Source organism: Alligator sinensis, unplaced genomic scaffold, assembly GCF_000455745.1.
Source record: "Alligator sinensis unplaced genomic scaffold, ASM45574v1 scaffold428_1, whole genome shotgun sequence".
NCBI lineage: Eukaryota > Metazoa > Chordata > Crocodylia > Alligatoridae > Alligator > Alligator sinensis.
In genome coordinates this window covers 1,699,408-1,720,308 of record NW_005841919.1, presented here as the reverse complement: position 1 = coordinate 1,720,308, position 20,901 = coordinate 1,699,408, and the positions used below count along the sequence as shown (strand labels likewise).

At 45.4% G+C, this 20,901-nt stretch overlaps 1 protein-coding gene across 4 annotated transcripts in view; it reads left to right on the top strand.

Moving 5' to 3' along the window:
* COL15A1 (collagen type XV alpha 1 chain) overlaps positions 1 to 20,901 on the top strand; it is a 337,165-nt gene that overhangs the window by 251,662 nt on the left and 64,602 nt on the right. For all 4 annotated transcript variants that reach the window (XM_006018966.2, XM_025198310.1, XM_025198313.1 and 1 more), the window contains 5 exons: positions 7,184 to 7,228; positions 12,667 to 12,729; positions 14,102 to 14,137; positions 14,449 to 14,532; positions 20,658 to 20,723. In XM_006018966.2, the coding sequence (XP_006019028.1) occupies positions 7,184 to 7,228; positions 12,667 to 12,729; positions 14,102 to 14,137; positions 14,449 to 14,532; positions 20,658 to 20,723 (294 nt within the window). The remainder of the gene's footprint in view (positions 1 to 7,183; positions 7,229 to 12,666; positions 12,730 to 14,101; positions 14,138 to 14,448; positions 14,533 to 20,657; positions 20,724 to 20,901) is intronic.

The window sequence follows — 20,901 nt, the reverse complement described above, 5'->3', positions numbered from 1 at the left end:
CCCTGAGTATTCTAATATTATAAAAGCCTTAGTCTGTCTGTCTGTAATGCTTTATTTGCACTCTGGTTGGTTGTCTTGGCAGTCAATCAGAGTGCTCCAACAGACACACGGCAGAGTCCTGCCGTGATAGCAGAGATTGAGGGGCCAGGGTGTGGGGGTGAGGCCAGTAGTGCTGGCCTCACCACCCCCTCAGCCCTACTCCTTGGAAGCAGAGGGGGACAGTGGGAACTGGAGTGCCACCATAATGGAGGGGATGCAGAGGGGGGCGAGGACAGTGCCGCTGGCCTACCCCCTCCCCAGCCCTGCTCTTTGGAGCCAGGGGCCGGAGCAGCCCCCGAAACAACTGCTGGAAGGTAGGGGGGAAGGGAAGGGGGGGATTATCCTGGGGCAGCGCATGGCCACTCGCCACCAGCACCGGCCACCTGCTGACAGCCCCACTGGCCACCACTGCTGGCCCCAGCTGCCACTGGCTGCCTGTTGCTGCTCCCCTCCCCCTGCCCCCCCCCATCCTGGGAGGCAGGTGGTTGGGGGGAGGTGCATGGGCCTGCACCTGAAGCACAGGGAGGAACCAGACCCAAAACAACAGAAGGAAGTGGGGGAGGGAACGAACCCAGGCCCAAAGCAGCAGACAGGGAAGGGAGGGAAGCCAAACCCCAACCCAAGGCCAGGGGAACAATGCAGGCCTCTGCCCCTGCCCGCCCCCCACTCCCTCCATCATGCTTGACGAGCAATTTGCTAGTATTATCAGGTTATTTGTTTCTGCCATGCAATGACCTTCTCCATTATATCTCCATTAGACTGTTTGTCTTAACATTGGCCCTAATCCAGTTCTGATTGCAACATGGATAACTTGCCACATTGTCATAATATTCATAGAATTGTAGAAAAGTATGGCTGGCAAGAACCTCAGGAGGCCATCAACCCACTAGTCATGGTAGGATTATCACTCTCTAAGCAGTGATTCTAAATCCTGGAGTGCCTTGAGATCCTTTCAGGGGTGTCACACAGTCTTAACATTGGTATGTTTGCAAACATGATTCATAAGGAAAAACCTGGAGATATCAAATAGAAATACATAGCCATGTCCAGATGTACATGGACGTTTGGTTCCCTGGGGACAACTAGCGGCGGTATACCTTGTGCCTCCACTAGTTGTCTCTGGGGAACACCTGTGCCATGTGCACTCTAGCACACAGCAAGTTACCCTTGCGTTACTGGGCTGGCCCCAGAAGCCTTACCTGGCATCCTGGGAGCCTCCTGTGGCTGCAGCAGTGGTGATCCTACCACATGGAGCCTGGCCGGCAGCAGAGCACAGCTCTGGCTGGCCAGGCTCCAACTTTGGGGGGCGCACACTGATATCACATGCTCCCCTCTACTTCCTTTTCCATAGTTTTTTTTCAACCCTGGCTATCCAGAGGTAAAAAAATCCCCTCATGTTGCTCCCTTGCAGTGCAGAGAACAAATGAACATGGAGTATGTGGCATCACAGACATGTCTGCGGTGCCACATACTGCATGGCCGCACTCCTCTAGACATGGCCTATAGGGTTAAAAGCATTTCAACCTGTTGAGTTCTTTGCAACAGGAATTGCTTTATTATTTTTTGTAGTCAAAGCAGGAGTAAAAATTAAGAGCTAGCATTTTCTGAGGGTTGCCTGAGTCCATCAAAGGGTTCCTCAAGTCTGTTGAGGGATGCCTCAAGTCTAGAAAGGCAGAGAACTACTGGTCTAAACCATTTCAGATAAATGTTTGTCTAACCTGACCTTAAAAACTACCAAGGATAGGGATTCTATAACTTCTCTAGGTAATGAATTCCAATACTTAAGCATCCTCATATTTAGACAGTTCTTCCTGTTATCCAACCTAAATTTTCCTTGTTGCAGTTTAAGACCATTATTTTTTGTACTAACAAATTGAATGTACTAGCAAATTGTAGAATGGTGCCGGGGGGTGGGCGGGGCAGAGGCCTGCATCTATTTCCCTAATGTTGAGCCTGAATCAATCTTCCAGGAGTTTGTGCCATTACTTCTGGTTTTCCCCTTGGGTGCCCGGGTGAACAGTTGCTCACTGAGTCCTTAATGTACTCCCGTAGTGTAGTAGTAAGCTGCTACCAGGTCCCCTCTCTGCCTTCTTTTCCTCAGGCTGAAAAGTCCCAGATTCCTCAGCCTTTCCTCATATGGCTTGTCTTTTAAGATTCTGATCATATGGGTGGCTCTTCTTTGGGCTCTCTCAAGCTTGTCCACGTCCTTGTTAAAGTGTGTTGCCCAGAACTGGATGCAGCACTCCAGCTGTGGTCTCACCAGTGCTGAGCAGAGTGGAAGAATCACCTCCTTGGCATCGATTGATGCATGCCATAGTATTATTTGCCCTCCTGGCTACCCAGCTCATATTCATACTGTAGCCTATTATTACCCCCAGACCCCTTTCATTCAGGGTGCTAGTCAGTCTGGTGCCGCCAAGCCTGTAGGTGTGTTGGGGGTTGCTCATCCTGACGTGGAGCACTTTACATTTCTCAATGTTGAACTCCATCAGGTTCTGATCCGCCCAACTTGCTAGCCTGTCTAGGTTCGACTGTAACTGTAGCCTATCTTCAAGCGTGACCACACTTCCCCATAACTTGGTGTCGTCCGTGAACTTGGCCAGTGAGCTCTTCACTCCCACATTCAAATTGTTAATAACAATGTTGAAAAGTACTGAACCAAGCACCGACCCCTGTGGGCCACCACTGCACACTTCTTGCCAGGATGACACAGATCCATTCACTACGACTCTCTGAGTCCTATCTTGCAGCCAGTTTCTCACCCATCTGATTGTCTCAGAGTTAAGCCCACAATCCTCCAATTTTCTTGTGAGGACATTGCGCGATACTAGATCAAAGGCCTCTTAGAAGTCTACGTATGCAATGTCAACCTGCTCTCTCTCATGTACAGGTGGTGAGTTACCTGGTCATAAAAGGAGATGAGGTTGGTAAGGCAAGACCTGCCCACAACGAAGCCATGCTGGCTGTCATTCAGAATCTTACCTTCTGCAAGCTTATTGCAGATAGACTCCTTGGTGAACTTTTCTAGGATTTTCCCTAGGATGGAAGTTAGGCTGATTGGCTTACCCAGGTCCTCCCTCCTGCCCTTCTTGTGGATGGGCACAATATTGGCCCTTTTCCAGTCATCAGGGACTTCTCCAGAGCATCACAAGTTGTGGAAGAGTTTTGCCAGGGGTTCCACAATGACTTCAGCCAGCTCCTTCAGCACTCTCGGATGCAGAGCATCCAGTCCTGCTGACTTGTATACATCTAATTTTATTAATTGGTCATACACCAATTCTATGGCAATAGTAGGAAGGCAATTATTCCTACCGTGCTCATCCTCTACTCTACCTGGCGTGGTTTTCCCCTTGGTCCAGTGAAAGGCCAAGGCGAAGTAGTCATTCAGAAGTTCAGCTTTTTCCTGGGTGCCGGTAACCAGCTCTCCTGAGTTGTTGAGCAATGGCCCCATTTGTTTTCCTCTTGTTCCCTATGTACCTAAAGAAGGAATTCTTGTTGTCCTTGATTCCCGTTGCTAATCTTAAGTTTAATTGCCACTTTAGCCTGTCTTATCTGTTCCCTGCAAATGTGGACCATCATGGAATAGTCCTCCTTGGGGCCTGCCCCAAGCTTCCATTGTTTATAAGCCTCTTTCTTCTTTCTTAAGAGGACTGGATTTCCCTGTTTAGACAAGAGGGCTTCCCACTTCCTGATCATTAGCAAAGTGAAGATTACAGCTAAGAAACTACATAGAGCAAAACCTAGGAGCAAGCCTACAATCAATACTACTAGCACCAAGAACCAGAGGAAGTGTCAAGAGTTTGTGAAGGCTTTTGAACTCATCATATTTGGGAAGTCACTACTAGAGAAGTCAGAGGAAATTTGGGAAGGTTTAAGAACTGCAATCTATGCAACAGCTAAAGCTACATTTGGGGAAAAGAGACCAATAAATAAGGACTGGTTTAAAGAAACTGTAGAAGAACTCTATTACCTCTTATCAACATCTAGAACACAGCCTACCTGGAACACAACAAGAAGCCAACAGTGAGCACCAAAGCAAGACTTCAATGTGCAAAAAACAAGGTACTGAGAACAACCAGACACTCCGCAAATCAGTACTGGACTAAGCTCTGCAATGAGATATAGGCAGCCTCAGACATGGGAAACCCTAAAAGTCATGTATGATAGTCTGAAGAAAGCTCTAGGCCCTACTGTCAACAAGGTTGCCCCTCTCAAATGGCTCAGCAGTGAAGCCATTACAGATAGAAACAAGTAGATGTCTTGTTGGGTTGAACACTACTCAGACCTATAGTCACAAGAAAGGAACGTCACCAGCAAATCACTGAACCAAATACCAACTCTACAGATCATGCTAGAGTTAGACGTGGAGCCCACTGTAGAAGAGCTAAGCAAGGCCATTGGTTCATTATCAAGTGGCAAGGCTCCTGGAAAAGATGGTATCCCAACGGAAAGTCTCAAGTGCAGGAAAGAAAGCCTACTACCATATCTTCATCAGCTGTTACTCAAAGCCGGGAAAGAGGGTGAGGTACCACAAGACACGTGTGATGCAAACTCAAACAGTGTGATCGTCACTTTATATAAAAATAAAGGAGATAAGGGTGACTGCAACAACTACAGAGGTATCTCACTAAGCATAGCAGGAAAAGCTTTCACAAGGGTTATCATGATGCGCCTACAACACCTGGTGAGTCATGTCTACCCTGAGTCTCAGTGTAGATTTAGGGCTGAAAGATCAACCATAGACATGATATTTTCTCTGAGTCAACTTCAAGAAAGTGCAGAGAGCAAAACCAACCATTGAGCATCGCCTTTGTGGATCTAACCAAAGCATTTGACACTGTCAGCAGAGCAGGCCTATTTACAGTCCTAGAAAAGATAGGATGCCCACCAATCCTGTTAAGTCTTATATGTTTCTCCACAATAACTTGAAAGCAACTGTTCAGTTTGATGGGTCCACTTTGGACAACTTTGAAATGAAAAACGGAGTGAAGCAAGGATGTGTTCTCTTACCCCTACGCTCTTTGGAATCTTCTTCTCGGTACTCCTGAACTCCGCATTTAACCATATGGAAGGTAGAACGTATCTTCACACAAGCTCAGATGGAAAACTCTTCAAACTGTTGCCACTCAAGGCCAAGATTAAAGTTAGAAAGGTGCTTATCAGGGAGCTTCTATTTGCTGATGATGCTGCCCTTATAGTCCACAATGAAGCCCTACTACAAGAAGTCATGGATCACCTTTCAAGAGCTTGTCAGACATTTGCTCCCACTATCAGCATAAAGGGAAAAGTTGTACTAAGACAAGGAGTTCCACAAGATCCGTCAATCACCCTTAATGAGAACTAGTTAGAAGTAGTCCAAAAGTTCAGCTACCTAGATTCTATAGTGACCACTAACCTTTCACTGGATGAAAGGCTGCTACCACCTTCAGCAGACTAACTAAAAGAGCATGGAACAACTCAAAGCTTATCATCAAGACCTAAATGCCAGTGTACAAAGCTTGTGAGCTCAGCACTCTCATGTATGGTGGGGAAACATGGACAGCTTATGCACATCAAGAGAAAAGGTTAAACAGCTTCCACCTGAGCCGTTTATGCCACATACTCAACATCAAATGGCAAGATAAAGTTACCAACGCAGAGGTTCTTCAAAGGCCAATTGCCAAGCGTGACAGCTCTACTCAGAGACGACTGCACTGGCTAGGCTAGGGGTTGTCAACCAAGGGTACTTGGAAAGGGACTAGGGGGTACATGTGAATGGGTGGGGATGGAGCACGCCCCCCACCCCTGCTCTGTGTCTGGCCACTGCCACCTCCCCCTTCGCTCCACATCTGACCACTGCTACCCCCCCCACTGCATGTCTGACCTCTGCCCCCCCACCTCCTCCCACTCCCACCCCACCACTCCACCAGAAGTGTACCCAGAAGGGGTAAACTCTTTAAAAAAGGCTAGGCCATCTGAGTAGATTGGAAGACGGACATGATTGTAAGATGGACATATACCCAAGGACATGCTATATGGGGAATTATTGGAGGGAACAAGAACAACAGGACACCCCAAACTTCACTATAAAGACACATGCAAGCAAGCTTTCTACCTTTTTTTCCCTTTAGGATAGCCTGATTTTGTGCCTTTCCAATGGCTTCCTCAAGGCACAAAAGACATGGCAGATATGCACCTTTGTAGACTAACTAAGTAAGATACATATATGGAGCACATGCTTCTGTGAACCTAAGTTCACTCCCATGGACTCTTTTTTCCCCTCAGACTTGCCTTCTAGGGAATTCTGCCTACCAGTTTCCTGAGTTTGTTGAAGTCAGATTTTCTGGAGCCCCACATAATAATTCTGCTGCTGTCCTTTACATTTGTACATTCTTACATTCCATGCTGTGATATTTATTGTTTTCCTTAGCCAGAGTCCCCTTGTATTATGCTCAGGATTATCAGGCACACATTTGACATTGTGGCATCATATGGTGTGCCCCAAATAAGCCCCAAGAGTGTTATCTTCTTGGTCATGTTTGGGAGATGATCTAACCTAGGGAATTCATCATTCAGCGCCTATCACCTATTCCTATTGTTACTACTGTTGCAGTGTTTTCTCTCAGTAGCAATAGTGGTTCCACAGAAGTTAAGCTATTTGCCAGGTTGGACCTGCCCTCCACCTTTTCTTTGACTAACAGTGCTAGTGTTTCTGTTAGCCAGCTGAGTCACCAACAGCTCAACCATGGTGCTCAACCATTGTCACTACATGGTACCAATAGCAATAAAAACTTGATCTGACTTTGATTGAGATCTAGAGGGATGTCATATATCCAGCCTGTTTGTCTAATATAAATGTCTGCCTGCTTTTGCCACAAGTGTTGTAAGTGGGCAAAGCCTGTCTAATGAAAAATGATTTTTCCACCAAAAGCAGTAACATCTATAAGTCTCATATATATGTGAACAGAAGTAATCCTGAGAAAAAGAAGTTGAAAAGATTTTCAGTAAACTTATTACAGATCATGGGACTTGCACAAACCTAAAACTGGAGCAAATTTGTGCTGATTTAATCCTTTCTTTCCAAACAAAGGGATGCACTTGTTTGAATTCCTGTAATCGTTCTGAGGTATTACTTACCATAATCTTTGCTGTATATCTGTTTCAGGGAGAAAAAGGTGATGCTGGTCCACCAGGCTTGACAGGTTTAAAGGTAGGAAATTCATCTGACTTGAATCATAATTTTGTTATTTTCTCTACGTAGTTTATTGTGTGCTCTTTCTGCTTGAAAACAACGGTGGAAACTTTTCTTTCATTTAGAGAATTCCAAGATCAAAGAGAGGGGAGCTGTCTGCAAAACTGATAGTGTCTACATGAGATGCTGACTGCACAGTTGCTACTGCTTAGTCATTTAGTACAGCTTTCCCTCACTTTATGCTATACATGCGTTCCTGGAAAACAGCGCAAAACTCAAATTTGCATATAACAAATTTTTGGTACAAAAAGGGTCATCACATAAGAGTGAATTTGCACATACAGAACCTGCATAAAGCAAGAGAAACCTGTACTTGAATACACAAGTACCAAATGAATGCACAGTAACTGGCATTACTACACAATAGCATTCCTGAATGGTTTCTTGGTGGTGCTGACTGCGCAGTAGCTCATTACTACTGCACAGTAGCATTGCATCATGTCTTGTGTCACATGAAGCTACTGCTCACTCAATGCCTCATGTAGACGCTGCCACTGAGTTGAATCATAGATGTCAGCAAACTGTGTGATTTCTTGATACTTCTTTTTAAAAATATTCTGGGCCTAATTCACCACCAGTTTATTTCAATTGTGCATTGGTGTAAGTCCAGTATCATCAAAAGGGTTATAGTAATGTAAGCTATATTACAGCAACAATGAATCTAGCCCTCTGTTTGCTGAACATTTATAAGAATTTTATCACAGCATATGCTTGTTTAATTTAAAAACATAATGCAGTGGGCTGCTGCTTGTTATAAATTCCATCTGCTCTACATATTTTGAGTTCCATCATTTAACCAAGACACCTGTCTACATGATAATTAAAGATAATACATTGATGCAAAGGAAAGTTGCTTCAAGCTCTTTTATGTCTTCAGGATGCTGATTTTTTTTGCATAAGTTGCATAAAGAAAATGTTCTACTTTGTGGTCCTAATTTTGCTAATTCTTATTCTACGATGGTAGGACTTCTAGCCAAATGGGCTGGATGAAGGGCACAGGACTGGTCTGTAGGCTAGGTCCCACATGTGAGGTTGGTCTATTGGCCAGATCCAGAATGGGGTCAGCTCACAGGGTCTGTCCATAGGTTCAATCTAGTGCATTGGCCCAGGCCCACACACTAGATCTGCACCTGTGGGAAGCCCCATGTGCCGTATCTGGCCCACAGGACAGAAGTTGAGCACCACTGTTCTACAATGTATGCTGTTGTGGTAAACACATTATAAAAGCACATTTCTAAAGTCTGTCTGTCTGTCTGTCTGTCATAAATAGGTAATAACAACACTGTTTAAAAAAGCAAGGTACCATAGTTTGTTTGTACTTCAATAATAAAAATAAAAAACAATCATTGAAGGTACCTGGCCCTCCTAGAGTTAAACCATGGTGAATTCAGGAGCAAGTCCTCTTCTGATTTTTGAACAGTCACTGACTGTTCAAAATCAGAAGACGGCTTGCTCCTCTGTTTATAAGAACTCACTGGAGGTGGCAAGACTGTGTCCTTGGCAATGCTGGGGGCCTTCCTCAGCATGTCCCGCTTCACTACTGTATTTTCAGGTTGGGTGTATGTGAGTGGGATAGGGCAGGTGGGCTAGCTCAAAAGCACATGTCCAGGGTTTCAGTGCAGATGCACAAAGTACTATTCAAGTGCTCTGCAGTCAAGCAGAATTAAAAAGGCTTGGCCAGTGTTTACTGAACAGTGATAGCTTCAAAAGAGAAACGATGTGTAGAATGTTAAGATTTATTGGTGGTGAATATGAAGAGTGTTAAAGAGGAGAAGTGACCTCACTGTAATATTTGACATTATATTTTAATGATTTTTGCTAAAGCCAGGTCTTCCTTTCCCACTAGTAGGAAAGTGAAATTGTTTAGCATTAGCAGCATCAAAGTGAATTTGCAGCAAGTGGAGCAATGTGCAGAAGGCATGTATGATCTGTGTTTGAATGAAAGTCACCTGGTTGTGGGGGTCTCCCAAAGCTCTCTGTGCTATACCAGCTTTGGAACTGGCCACAGGGTGAGAGTCACTGATGAAGCAGCACCATATATCTGCATAGTACCTTGAACACCCAGAGCCAGTTTCTGTTCCAGAAGTCCAGTAGTCAGGACTGTCTCTAGGGTACAGCAAACCAGGTCAACTGCCTTGGGCCCCGCACTATGAGGGACCCCGCAGAGCTGGGTGGTGCGGCCACGGTCCCTCCCACAGGGGCCGACCTGGTGGTGACGGCTCTGCCCCACGCTGCAGAAGACACGTGGAGACCAGCCCCCCTGGGCGTGGGGGAGACACAGGCCCCACACAGTGTTAAGGGGGCCCTGCCTAGGCTGATTTATCCTGGGTGGGGCGGCCATGACCCCTCCCATGGGGCCTGCCTGGTGCTGGTGGCTCTGCCCCACACCACAGAAGAAGCGTAGAGACTCCCCCCACCTGTGCCCTGCCTTTGCAGGGGTGCAATGGGCACCACGCAGTGCTAAGGGGGCTCCGCACAGGCTGATTTGCCCCAGGCCCTGCACCCCCCTAAGGTCGACCCTGCCAATAATGCACCTACTTCTGTAACACACCATTTTCTAACCCTTAAGACTGAGTTATAAAAAAGCAGCAAGAAGGAAAAGGACCCCTCATCTTTTGCATTAGCTTTTTTTCAGGGACTCAAGCAGAATGTAATAGAATCATAGTTTCACTTACAAAGTGGAATAATATCTGGCCCTACTAAATAAAATCCTGCAAGCTGTGAAAGGAGACCTGAGCAACTTCCATAAGCTAATGCAGATGGAAGGGAGATCAGGAGAGGTCCTTGAGATCTGTTATTACAGAGGGTCAGAGACATAAACTACTGTCCACAAATAAGATGGAAGGGTAACACAGGTCTACTAACCCAGAAGGAGCCATGTGGTAGCCTTGCATCCTGGTTCAGGAGGGTCGTGTTTAGATTCCCTCCACCAATATCTCTGCACAGTTTGTCCATGCAGAGCTCTTTGGGATGTCTAGATATGAAATGTATTTCAGTCACAAATGGAAGGAAAACATGAATTGGGCTTCAGGTTCATGATCACTCATAGCTTGCTAAAGCTTTACCACATCTGTAGATGCCATTGTAGAGAAATTTACCTGGTGTGGTTACTTAAAGACAATGGATAAAGTATTCAACTAGGAATGGTATTCTGTTCCCTTTCTAGTCATCCAGGTGTCCAGATTTAGGTGTCTACATGGCATTTCTGGTTGTCTAAGTGCCAAAAAGGACACCTGTGCCTCAGATAGATAGAAACTCTATTCCTGGATGCATAAGCCTGTTTGTGCACATAGTCATTAGGCCTGTGCGAAGCAGCTAGTATTCGCTTCGGATTCAGATTAGGCCGATTCGGGGGACAGTGATTCGAATCATTGTCCCAAATCAATTCAGCTGAATCTGATTTGGAGATTCAGCTACTGCCGAATCTCTGAATCACACAGGCTCATCCCCCACCCACTCTTCTAGCTCCGGCAATGGCTGCCCTGCTCGCCCCAGCTCCTGGCAGTTTGAAAAAAAATACCCTGACTCAGTGGGTGCTGCCAGGTGGGGGGACAATCCCTGCTGCCCCCCACTACTCTGTGCCATGTGGGGGACTCTGCATGAGCCCCCCAACCCCTGCCTGCTCCCCCAGTCCCCACCATGGTTGCCCCACCTGGCCCAGCTCCAGTCCTTTCCCTTTAAGAAAAAAACACCAAAAAACCCTGATTCACCGGTTCCTGCCCGGCGGGGGGTAATCCCCACTGCCCCCTGCTGCCCCATGCCATATGGGAGGCTCTTCCATGAGGCCCCCTGAAGCCTCAAGGCCACTGCAGGAGCCAGTGAGCTCAGGGTTTTGTTTGGTTTTTTGGGTTTTTTTCTTAAAGAGCCAGAGCTGGGCCAGGTGGGGCAGCTGTGGGGGTGGGGCTGAGAGAGTGAAGGGGTCGGGGGGCTCATGCAGAGCCCCCCATGCAGCACGGGGCAGTGGGGGGCAACAGAAATTGCCCCCCCCTGCTGGGCATCACGCAGTGAGTGGGGGGTTTTCTTTAAAGCACTGGGAGCTGGGGCAGGCAGGGCAGCCATGGTGGGGCTGGGGGAGCAGGCAGTGGATGGATCCTGGCAGGGTTCCCCCCACGGTCCCCACCCACTACTTACCAGCTCTGAGTCCAGCTCTAGCTCCTTGCTGCAGTCAGCGGGGACCGCCCAAATCATCGAAGCTCTCCGAATCTTTTTCAAATCAATTCAGAGAGCTTCGAATCGATTCAGACCTTTTTATTAGCCCTCTGATTTGATTCGGATTTGGAGATTCAGCCACCGAATCAGGCCGAATCTGTTCTGAATCGAATCAGCACCTGAAGCTTTGCACAGCCCTAATAGTCATCTATGTGCTCAGACTGGGCATGTGTATTGGCAATAAAAACTAAGGCATCAAAAACAGTTTGTTTTTACTTCAGTAATAAAACAATTGTTGAAGGTACCTGGTCCTCCTAGAGCTTAAACCATGGTGAATTCATGTACCTAACAAACTGCCTATTCAAAATCAGAAGAGGGCTTCAAGGAAGAAAAGGAGCCCTTTTTCCCCTAAAGAGCTCAGTAGTTTGGTTTCCTGCCTGCAAAGCCAAAGGACCTTCGTTCCAGGTTTTCCCCATCATGTAGAGGGTGTTTCTAATTTCCCAACCCAGCACTAGAACCACCACACCATAGGTCAAACATCAGCTGGCTCCAAGGAGCCTGCATCCTGTTGACTTTTGAAAGTAAGATTTAGGTGCTTTACAATTTTTACACTGTTATAAAAGTTCTAATTTGTTCTTCTATAACACACTCTGCAGATGGCAGAGAAAACCTGAGATGACACAAAGGTGTAGAGAATCCTTTCCTAATGAAGCAGAAACATCAATTCTATTCATATTATTGCCGCTTTAAAGGAGAAGTCAGGATTTTAAATCTTGTAAACTATCACTCATAGATTCCTATGTAGCTTAAACAATCCAGGATAACAACTGCATCCAGGGTCAATGTTTACTGTTTCTCTTTTAGAAAGTTGGAGCATTTTATTGTAAATGTTCAAAAATGCCTTCTAGAAACAAAACTAAGTTGAATCAACACAGCCACTTGGAGCAGTACATCTTGCTGGAGGACTTGCACTGCAGTTCTTTTGTGTCCCTTCAAAACACTGCAGCCAAACATAAGTTCGGTCTTTGCATATCTATTGTTTTCATCGCTAGTAATTAGTAGACCTTTTAAAACTCATTTTTCTGTGAGCAAACCATGTTATGTTTGGTAACTGTGATTTTTAAAACTTTCCCATGGAGTAACTGACCAACTTTCAAGAAATCGGATAGGATAATGTATCTGCTGCATTAAACTAGATTTAATGCAATATATAGTGAATAATGGAAAATGTGATTCTGCTTTGACAGGGAATACAAGGTGCAAGTGGAAAACCTGGATTTCCTGGTGTTTCTGGACGCCCTGGAGATGAAGTGAGTGGTGTTACCCTGCTTGTTCTGTGTGCAGTGAAATGCCCAGTCTTTGGTCCAGAGGCCACCAGTGAGCCCCAGAGCACTTACTGTTGGTTTAGGGGAAAGTGGCTGGTCACATTGCACTAGCTTTCATTCATTTTGCCAATTACTACATCCCAGAAGAGAAGCTGAGCACTTCCCTGATATTGCTTTGCCATGTAAATGGCAGTTGCCACAGTGATAAAGCTGGGGTGGCCAATCTGCAGCATGTGTGCCACAAGTGACACAGGTATCCTGTGTGTGTAACATATTGCAGACTGGCGGGGGGACAGGCAACACAGCAGCAGGCAGGGCAGGAAGCAGAGCAGCAGACTGGAAAGGGAACACGGGGCAGGGAGCAGATAACAGAGCAGCAGACGGGGCAGAAGAAGGGAATCAGAGTGGCACTTGGGGCAGGTGCATGGTTTATATGTGGCACATCTACCAAAACCATTGGCCCCCACTGCAATAAGCAATAAGAAGAGAGCTCTCCACAACTTAATTTGGAATTCTGAATCTACAGTTCACTCTACAAAGAAATTTGGGATTTCCTGATGTAAATGAAATATTTAACACTCAGATTCAAACCTCCTGGTAAGTGCCAACTTCTACAGAAACCTGTTAGCACCATTATTTTTAAGAACATCAAATGTAAATGAATAATTAATCTCCTCCAGATTGAAACTTGGCACAGGAGCTCTCTGCCTGTGAACGCTCTTTTGCTTTGTACACGTTTTGAAATAAATTGCCATTTTTAATTAGAAGTGGAGAAAAAAATAGGAGCCGACAGATATTTAGAGGCTTTTATGTGGATTTTTTACTTAATTACCCCGGAGGATTAAGTGAAATGTTGCAGATCAGTTGCCAATAGTTCTTTTAGCCCAAGGATGCTCAATCTCTGGCCCGTGGGCCATATATGGCCTGTGGAGCCTTGGAATCTGGCCCACAGGGCTCCCCACAGGTTGGGAAATTTGCTGGGTCCACCAGCCAGATCCAGCATACAGAGCAACCACTCGTCTGGCCCTCCAGCCAAAAAGGTTGAGCACCACTGTTTTAGCCCTTTGTCACATTAGAACAATGCCAAATGTGTACTGGTTAATATGCAAACAAAATAAATAAAAAACAATTGCAAACTTTAAAAAAAATATATCCATTTACAGCCTGATCGAAACCCACTTAAGTTGTCAGAATCGTCCATGCATTTCTGTGGTCTCATGAACATTATTCTTTGTGCATTTGGAGGGAAGCAAGGGTATTTTCAGTTTTCTTTTTAAATGATTACTTAATTATTTTACTTACTTAAAAGCGTTAAATTTACTTTACTTACTTAAAAGCTACTTTTTATTGTGTGCAGGGTCCAAAAGGGGAAAAAGGAGACACAGGACCCAAGGTAAAATGGGATGGAGTTTCATGTTATTCACTGTGTTTCAGGGGTGTATGTTGCAGTTGTGCAGGGGTGTAGGTTGTTGGTCTAAGGACATAGGCAGACAGGGTTCTTTGGGTAAATCCAATATCTTGTATTAGACCAACTCAAATGGTTGGAAAAAATTTTTGCAAGAATAAAAGAAGAATTTTTCAAACTATTTGACTTGGTCTAATAAAAGATATTGGATTTACCCAAAGAACCTTGTCTGCCTATGTTACTAGCTATCTATTTGTGTTTAACAAATGGTTTTTCCATCTATAATCCGGTGGATATAGGGTGAGCCAGGACAGGATGGTGCCAGTATTGTGGGACCGCCAGGTTTACCAGGACCACCAGGACCAATCATAGCAATTCCGGAGGTAAGTATCTTCATGAAGTGAGAAGGCATCAAAGGCATTTGGTGCCACATAGCAGTTAAGGTGCCTGTTCTGGTGCTATCTGCCTGCCCCAAAAAGATAAAAATCTACACACCATATAGCTATAGTTATACGTAGAATCAGGACAAAAATGGTCTTTTAAAGAATGAAAAATACAGAAATGAGCATAGACTTTAACAATGTTGGGGTGGGGGTGGGAGGTGGAGGGGAATGTTGATTGATTTGATTCTGCTTGAGCCATCAAAGTTGAAGAAGAACTAAGAAAAAGAAGCAACAGAGGAAGTTTGATGAGTTGGGTAACCGGTGACCTGGCAGTACACAGAAGAACATGGCAGCTTTGGCTGGACTTCACTGTGCAGTCTGTCATACAAACCAGAAGACTAGCCCTATTACCAAGGCAGCATCTGCCTGCATCAAAGTGCATGCTGCTAGAAGATGATACAAAGAACTACACATCTTTTAGCAACACATACACTTGCTGTAGGGTTTTATTTTGTATGTTAGCCTTTCTGTTTATGAATAGTATGAATACAAACAAAGGAGCTTGAAGGTTTGGACACATCAAACTTCAATCTAAATTTAAAAAACCCTGTGCATTCAATCTGATATGATATTTGGAACTGGGATTGGAGTGTTCTTGTAGCTGTGCTGGTGCAAAGAAAAGCAAGCTTCTCAGGTCTTCAAAAGCTTGTCTAGCATCTCTCCCAGTTGATTCATTTAAGATATGACCAGAAAATCTATGATTCTGTGAAATCATATAAATCTATGATCACTTGTACTGGGAAATGAAGGAGCTGTGAATGGCCACAGAGAATTCATAGTTTCATAGTTTCATAGTTTTAGGGTCGGAAGGGACCTATTAGATCTTCTAGCCCGACCCCCCGCCAGGGCGGGAGAACAACAAAAAACCCTAAAAACAAAAACGGGACTCAAATGAGTCCAGCCAGGTAGGCATCCAGCCTCTTCTTAAAGACCCCCAGGGTAGGGGCCAGCACCACCTCCCTTGGAAGTTGGTTCCAGCTCCTAGCCGCCCTAACTGTGAAGTAATTCATTCACTCAGGACAGCCTAACACAGTTGGCATTCTTCTTAGGATAGGATGTTGGATAGATATCTTCAGCTGAAAAGGCTTATCATCTCAGGATGGCACAGCCTCAGAGCCAAACAATTTTAATTGTAGGAGCTAGGCCAGGGATGGGCAAAATACGATCTTTGGGCCAGATCTGGCTCTCCAAACCATTCTATCTAGCCTGCAGGGCCCCTCCAAAAAACAATTACCAATTATCTAGCCTGCAACTGCCCCTCCGAAAACCAGCGGGAGGCACAGGCTTTCAGAGGTCAAGGTCCACCGGACTTGGAGGGCTCTGTATCTCCACCTCTGTGGGGCTCCTGGTATTCCAGTTGGGAGCCCCATGTGGAGGCATCAAGCGCGATGGTGGGTGACTGGACAGCTGGTGTCTGGGGAGGGGAGCTCCTGCCTGCAGTACCAGGAGCTGAACATGGCGGCAGGGAGCCTGCCCAGCCTGATGACATGCATGTGTGTGGGTGGGTATGGGGAGTGTGTGTTGGTAGGTGTGGGGTTCATGGAGGTGTGTGTGTGTGGGGGTGGGTTTGTGGGTGGGTGTGGATGGGAGGGTTTGTGGAGGGGTGTGGGCCCTCTGTGCCTCAGTGGCGCACAGCCCATGCTGCCAACAGCAGCAGGCAGCTAGTCCTTGGGGCACTCATAGTGCACAATAGTCAGAGCTCCCCTGGCAGAACATGGCTCTGGCTAAGTTCCAGGGGCTGCACATGGTGACACAGAGCAGCCTGGCTCGGCCCAGCAGCACACGCTCCTGGCTGCAGTGCTGGGAGCCCTATGTAGTGGCCGGAGCCTGCCCAGCCTGATAGCATGTGGACCAGGAGCCACAGGGAGTGGTGCACCATCACGCCAGGTGGGCTCCATGCTGCCACATGTGGCTTCCCACTGGAGTGCTGGAAGCCCCATGTGAAAGCAAAGAGCTGGCGCAGCTCAGCCAGGCCCGCTGTCATGTGGCTCCCACCTGTAGTACAAGCCCCATGTGTTGGCACAGAGCCAGCTTGGTTTAGGTTGAAGGTGTGTGCCAGAGGGCTGAGCTGACTCCATGCCACCACATGCAGCCCCCAGGACTCAGTTGGAACCGCACACCACTGGAAAGCTCTGCCAGTTACAGGCCATGAGCACCCTGAGGGCCCTCCAGCTTTTCCTGCTGCTGCTGACACCAGCAGTAGGGACTGTGTGCCATGGGGTGGGGGAGGGCCATGTGATGGAGGGCTGCACGACCCTCCACAAACCCCACATCCACACACACTCCCCCCTGCCCCACAGATCCCCCACAATCTCCACCTGCATACACACACACCCACAAATCCTATGCCCCTCACAAACCCTACACCCAACCGCACACACCCCCATACCTGCCCACAAACCCCACCCCCATGCCTCCCCCAGACACGCTCATAAACCCTACATACCTCCACAAACCCCACACCCGTCCACACACATACTCCTTTCTTTTTCTATTTCTCTGAGTTACCAAGCCGCAGTCTTCCCTGCTCTGTTCCATGCAAAAGAAACTTCTCTTAGTTCATTGTCAAAATGTGCAAATATGAAGTACCTTTGGCTGTTCTGCTCTGAGGGGTTTTATGAGCTCTTCAGGTCATTTTGAAGAGTCAGTAAATCATATTAATCTTTTCTGGCTTGTTTGCGCTTTTTGCTTTTTCACTGAACAGCTATAAGTAGGTGCTGTATAGAAATCTTTTTCTTTTTCCTCGAAGAGAAAACTGAATAGAAATAAGGGAAAGCAACTAATATAATTTCATTTGCTTTCACTAAATTCCCATTTTTAATATACAAGATACGATAGGAAGACCTGGAACTATTCTGATTTCTGACATGTAAAGTAAATGTATGTAATTTTGTATAATTTGTATGCTTTCTGCAATTCTGCCTCCAGCTTTTAATGGCTTTTGGATGGGAAGCTGAAAAGTCTATGCATAGTGTGCAGAAATCCATTTAGCTAGCTATGCTAACAGTACTGTTTCTTCTTCAGTATATCAATAAAAATAATGGCAGGAGGCAAGGTAGGATAGCATTTTAGATACTAAACTGATTCAGAGAGCCTGTGTAGGCAACAGCCTAGTCTTTCAGATGCTACCCCTCTCAATGAAAAGAATGTAAAATATAGACATATTGCCATGTTTTGGCCAGGTTTTTTCTGTTTAGCATTTTGTCTCTCATAAAGCTACATGAAATTCCAAGCAGTTATGTTGCTATATCATTACTGGTAAAGCTCCTAAAAACAAAAATTAAGGCAAATGACTATTCTTGGACAGAGTGAAGAGCCAGTAGCCTGCTTTCATTTTTATATATTGTAGCCTTGCTTAAAATGGTGCTTTCCTAACCCACAGCTTTGGCTTGTATTTGAAGGTTAAGATTATTTACACAGCATACAATGGCTGGGCAAAATATACAAATACTGGTCAAAAGCTTGTTGAGGGCAATAGGAGTCTTTTTCCTTTGATTTGGGTTGGGTCCAAAATGAATGGTAAAATGCAGAGTAAATCCATATTCAAAGGAATGTTCAAATGCAGAGCTCTGGAATTCTGGCATCAGCTACAGATAGAGCAGAGCATTGCAACAGCAAAATGCTTTTATTACAGTCGTACAGAACCTAGAGTGTGGAACCAGTATGATCCCACTCCACCAAGATTCATGCTGCAGAAAATGTACAAATGATCTGCCCCTTCTCCTGTTTTGGGGGACGAGTACTGCCCTAGGGACCTAAATGGGGGTCTGTATATCTGCACGCAGATTTCAGCATTAGCATAACTAGAAGTGGCTAAAGTAGGGCATTAGCTTCAGCTAACTTAAAGGGAATGGTGGTTCCCTGGGGAGTTGTCACTGCAGTGGCAGCCCCGTGTTGCTGCAGTAGCAGCTGGATGTAGGGACACTGTGCTGCTCTAGCAGCTGCTGCTTCAGCAGCAGCAACAGCTGAGGTGGGGGGAGAGAGAGAGTGCAAACATTAAACTGGCAGGAAAAGCTGGAGTCTTCTCTGAAGCAGGTAAGACTGGCCTCCCACTCTGCTCTTTGGTAGAGTTTTGCCCAGGACACAGAACTTGTTAGTTATACCCCTGGATTTCAGCTTCTAATTGTTGACATTCAAGTTTCAAAATATTGTGCCAAATGAAGGAAGGAACCATGTAATGGCATCCAGAAAAAAATAAGAACCTTTTTTGATTCAGAATACTTGGAATGGAATTAACTGGAAATGTGCCTTCTTCATTTTATGCATCAGACCTGAGTTGAGAAAGATGATCATTGGTGTCCTACTACAAGCAAGTCTTTCTGTTGTTGTTCCCTCCTGGAAATATCCATTTTGTAAACACTGTTGTATATTTGCAAGCCACGGTGGCAAAGGATGATGGTTCCATGTTTTATTGGTATGGTGCTAGATACCATACCATACCTTATTGCATTAATGGGGCTCACATTTTCCGCAATATTCTGGTGGCAGCACACTTAAGTACCAAATGCACTGTGAGGATAAGGGCTTATCCTGCACCCATCCAATAGGATACTGAATTCACTAGGAGCATGGCGCACACACATGCACAGTTGGATACTGGCATGGGCAGAATGACTTGCCCAATAAAACAGACAGATTTAAGCCTGTAAGGGTGCCGATGCAAGCAGTGCTGAGATCAACAGGAAACTAAATTGTTGTGCAACAAGTGAGACTATCAGTATGAAAGTAAAAGAAACTAACCAGTTGATGAAAACTGAAGAAGGATGAGTGTTTTAAAAGATGTATGCATATAGTTAATGAAAGCCAAACTCTCACCATTTTGCCATACAGTATGTCAAAATAGGGGCCTGGAGGATAGGCCCTATGAAGAGAAACTTTGGGAAATGTGTCTGTTCACTCTGAATAAGAGAAGACTCAGAGGTGACTTGGTAGCCTCCTACAAGTATATTAGGGGTGAGCATCAAGATCAAGGGGAGCAACTTTTCAGGAAGGCTCCTCAAGGGAGGACGAGGACCAATGGGCACAAGCTAATAGAGGGAAGACTTAGCCTGGACATAAGAAAAAACTTTTTTTCTGTAAGGGTTACCAGAATCTGAAACACCCTCCCAGCCAAGGTGGTGCAGTCGCCATCCTTGGAGGTGTTCAAGATGAGGCTGGATAAGCACCTTGTTGAGCTCGTTTGAGCCCAATAACCTCTCACCCATTGCAGGGGACTGGACTTGATGATCTTGCAGGTCCCTTCCAGTCTTTCAATTCTGTGATTCTATAGCTGTGGTTTATGATAGTGGGGATTAGGTTTTTTTTGGCAGGCATGCCACAAATAATCTCTGCACTTTTTCCTGCTTAATCTGTTGCCCTGTGTTCTGTTCCTAGCCCTGTGCTCCCCTGTGCACTATATCTGATGCTCTGCTTTCTAGTTCCTGCCCTATCTGCTGCTATGATGCCGGTCCCCTCCCCAGTCTGCTGCATGCCACATAGAAAGGCTGCCCATGCCACTTGTGGCATGGGTGCTGCAAGTTGGCCACCCCTGTTATATAATATGGGGGAAACTATTTAAAGCAGAAAACAACAGTGATAAAAACCAAAATGAAATATGAACAGTATGGCATCATGACCTCGGTTCTACAATGAGATGCGTGCAAGTCAGATGCTGGCATGCTCACAGAATGCTTTTGAAGTGCTGGCATCTAAATAATTTATTCTGATCTTCATTCTACTAAGAAAGAATGATCTCAGGTCACACCCTGTTTATATTAGTTTCCTCATCTGCAAAATTGAGATTCATACCTCAAGGAAGGAATTATGAGACTCAGCTCATTGAAGTTTGTAAAGCACTCTGAGGTCATTTCACACAAAGCCTAGTAAAAGTGCCAAGTAATGTCATTCCAGGCACACAATAGAAAAATAAAAACTCAAGGAGAGTTTCTAATAGTTTGTTCTGTATTTTCGGTCCATACAGTTATAATAGGATATTTTGAGCTTGCCTGTGTATATCTAGAATTCATATCTCTTCCAGAGAACCAATTTAATAATTCATATAACCTGTTCCTTATCCACATTTTTAGCTACCACTGAACAATACAGACGGAATTTTTAACTTTACTGGAATTGAAAGACTTCTTGGGCCTCCAGTGAGTATATCCTGTTTTATTAAATGCTCAGAGTTGTTTCATACTTCAATATTTCTTTTTAGGTACCATCTAGTGTTCCCAGTTCCTCAGAAATTCACATATGGTCTCTATTAACTTCAGTGGAAGATACACAGAGGTATCTCAAAACAGAATTGGATCCTGTGTTGGTGTAAATTAA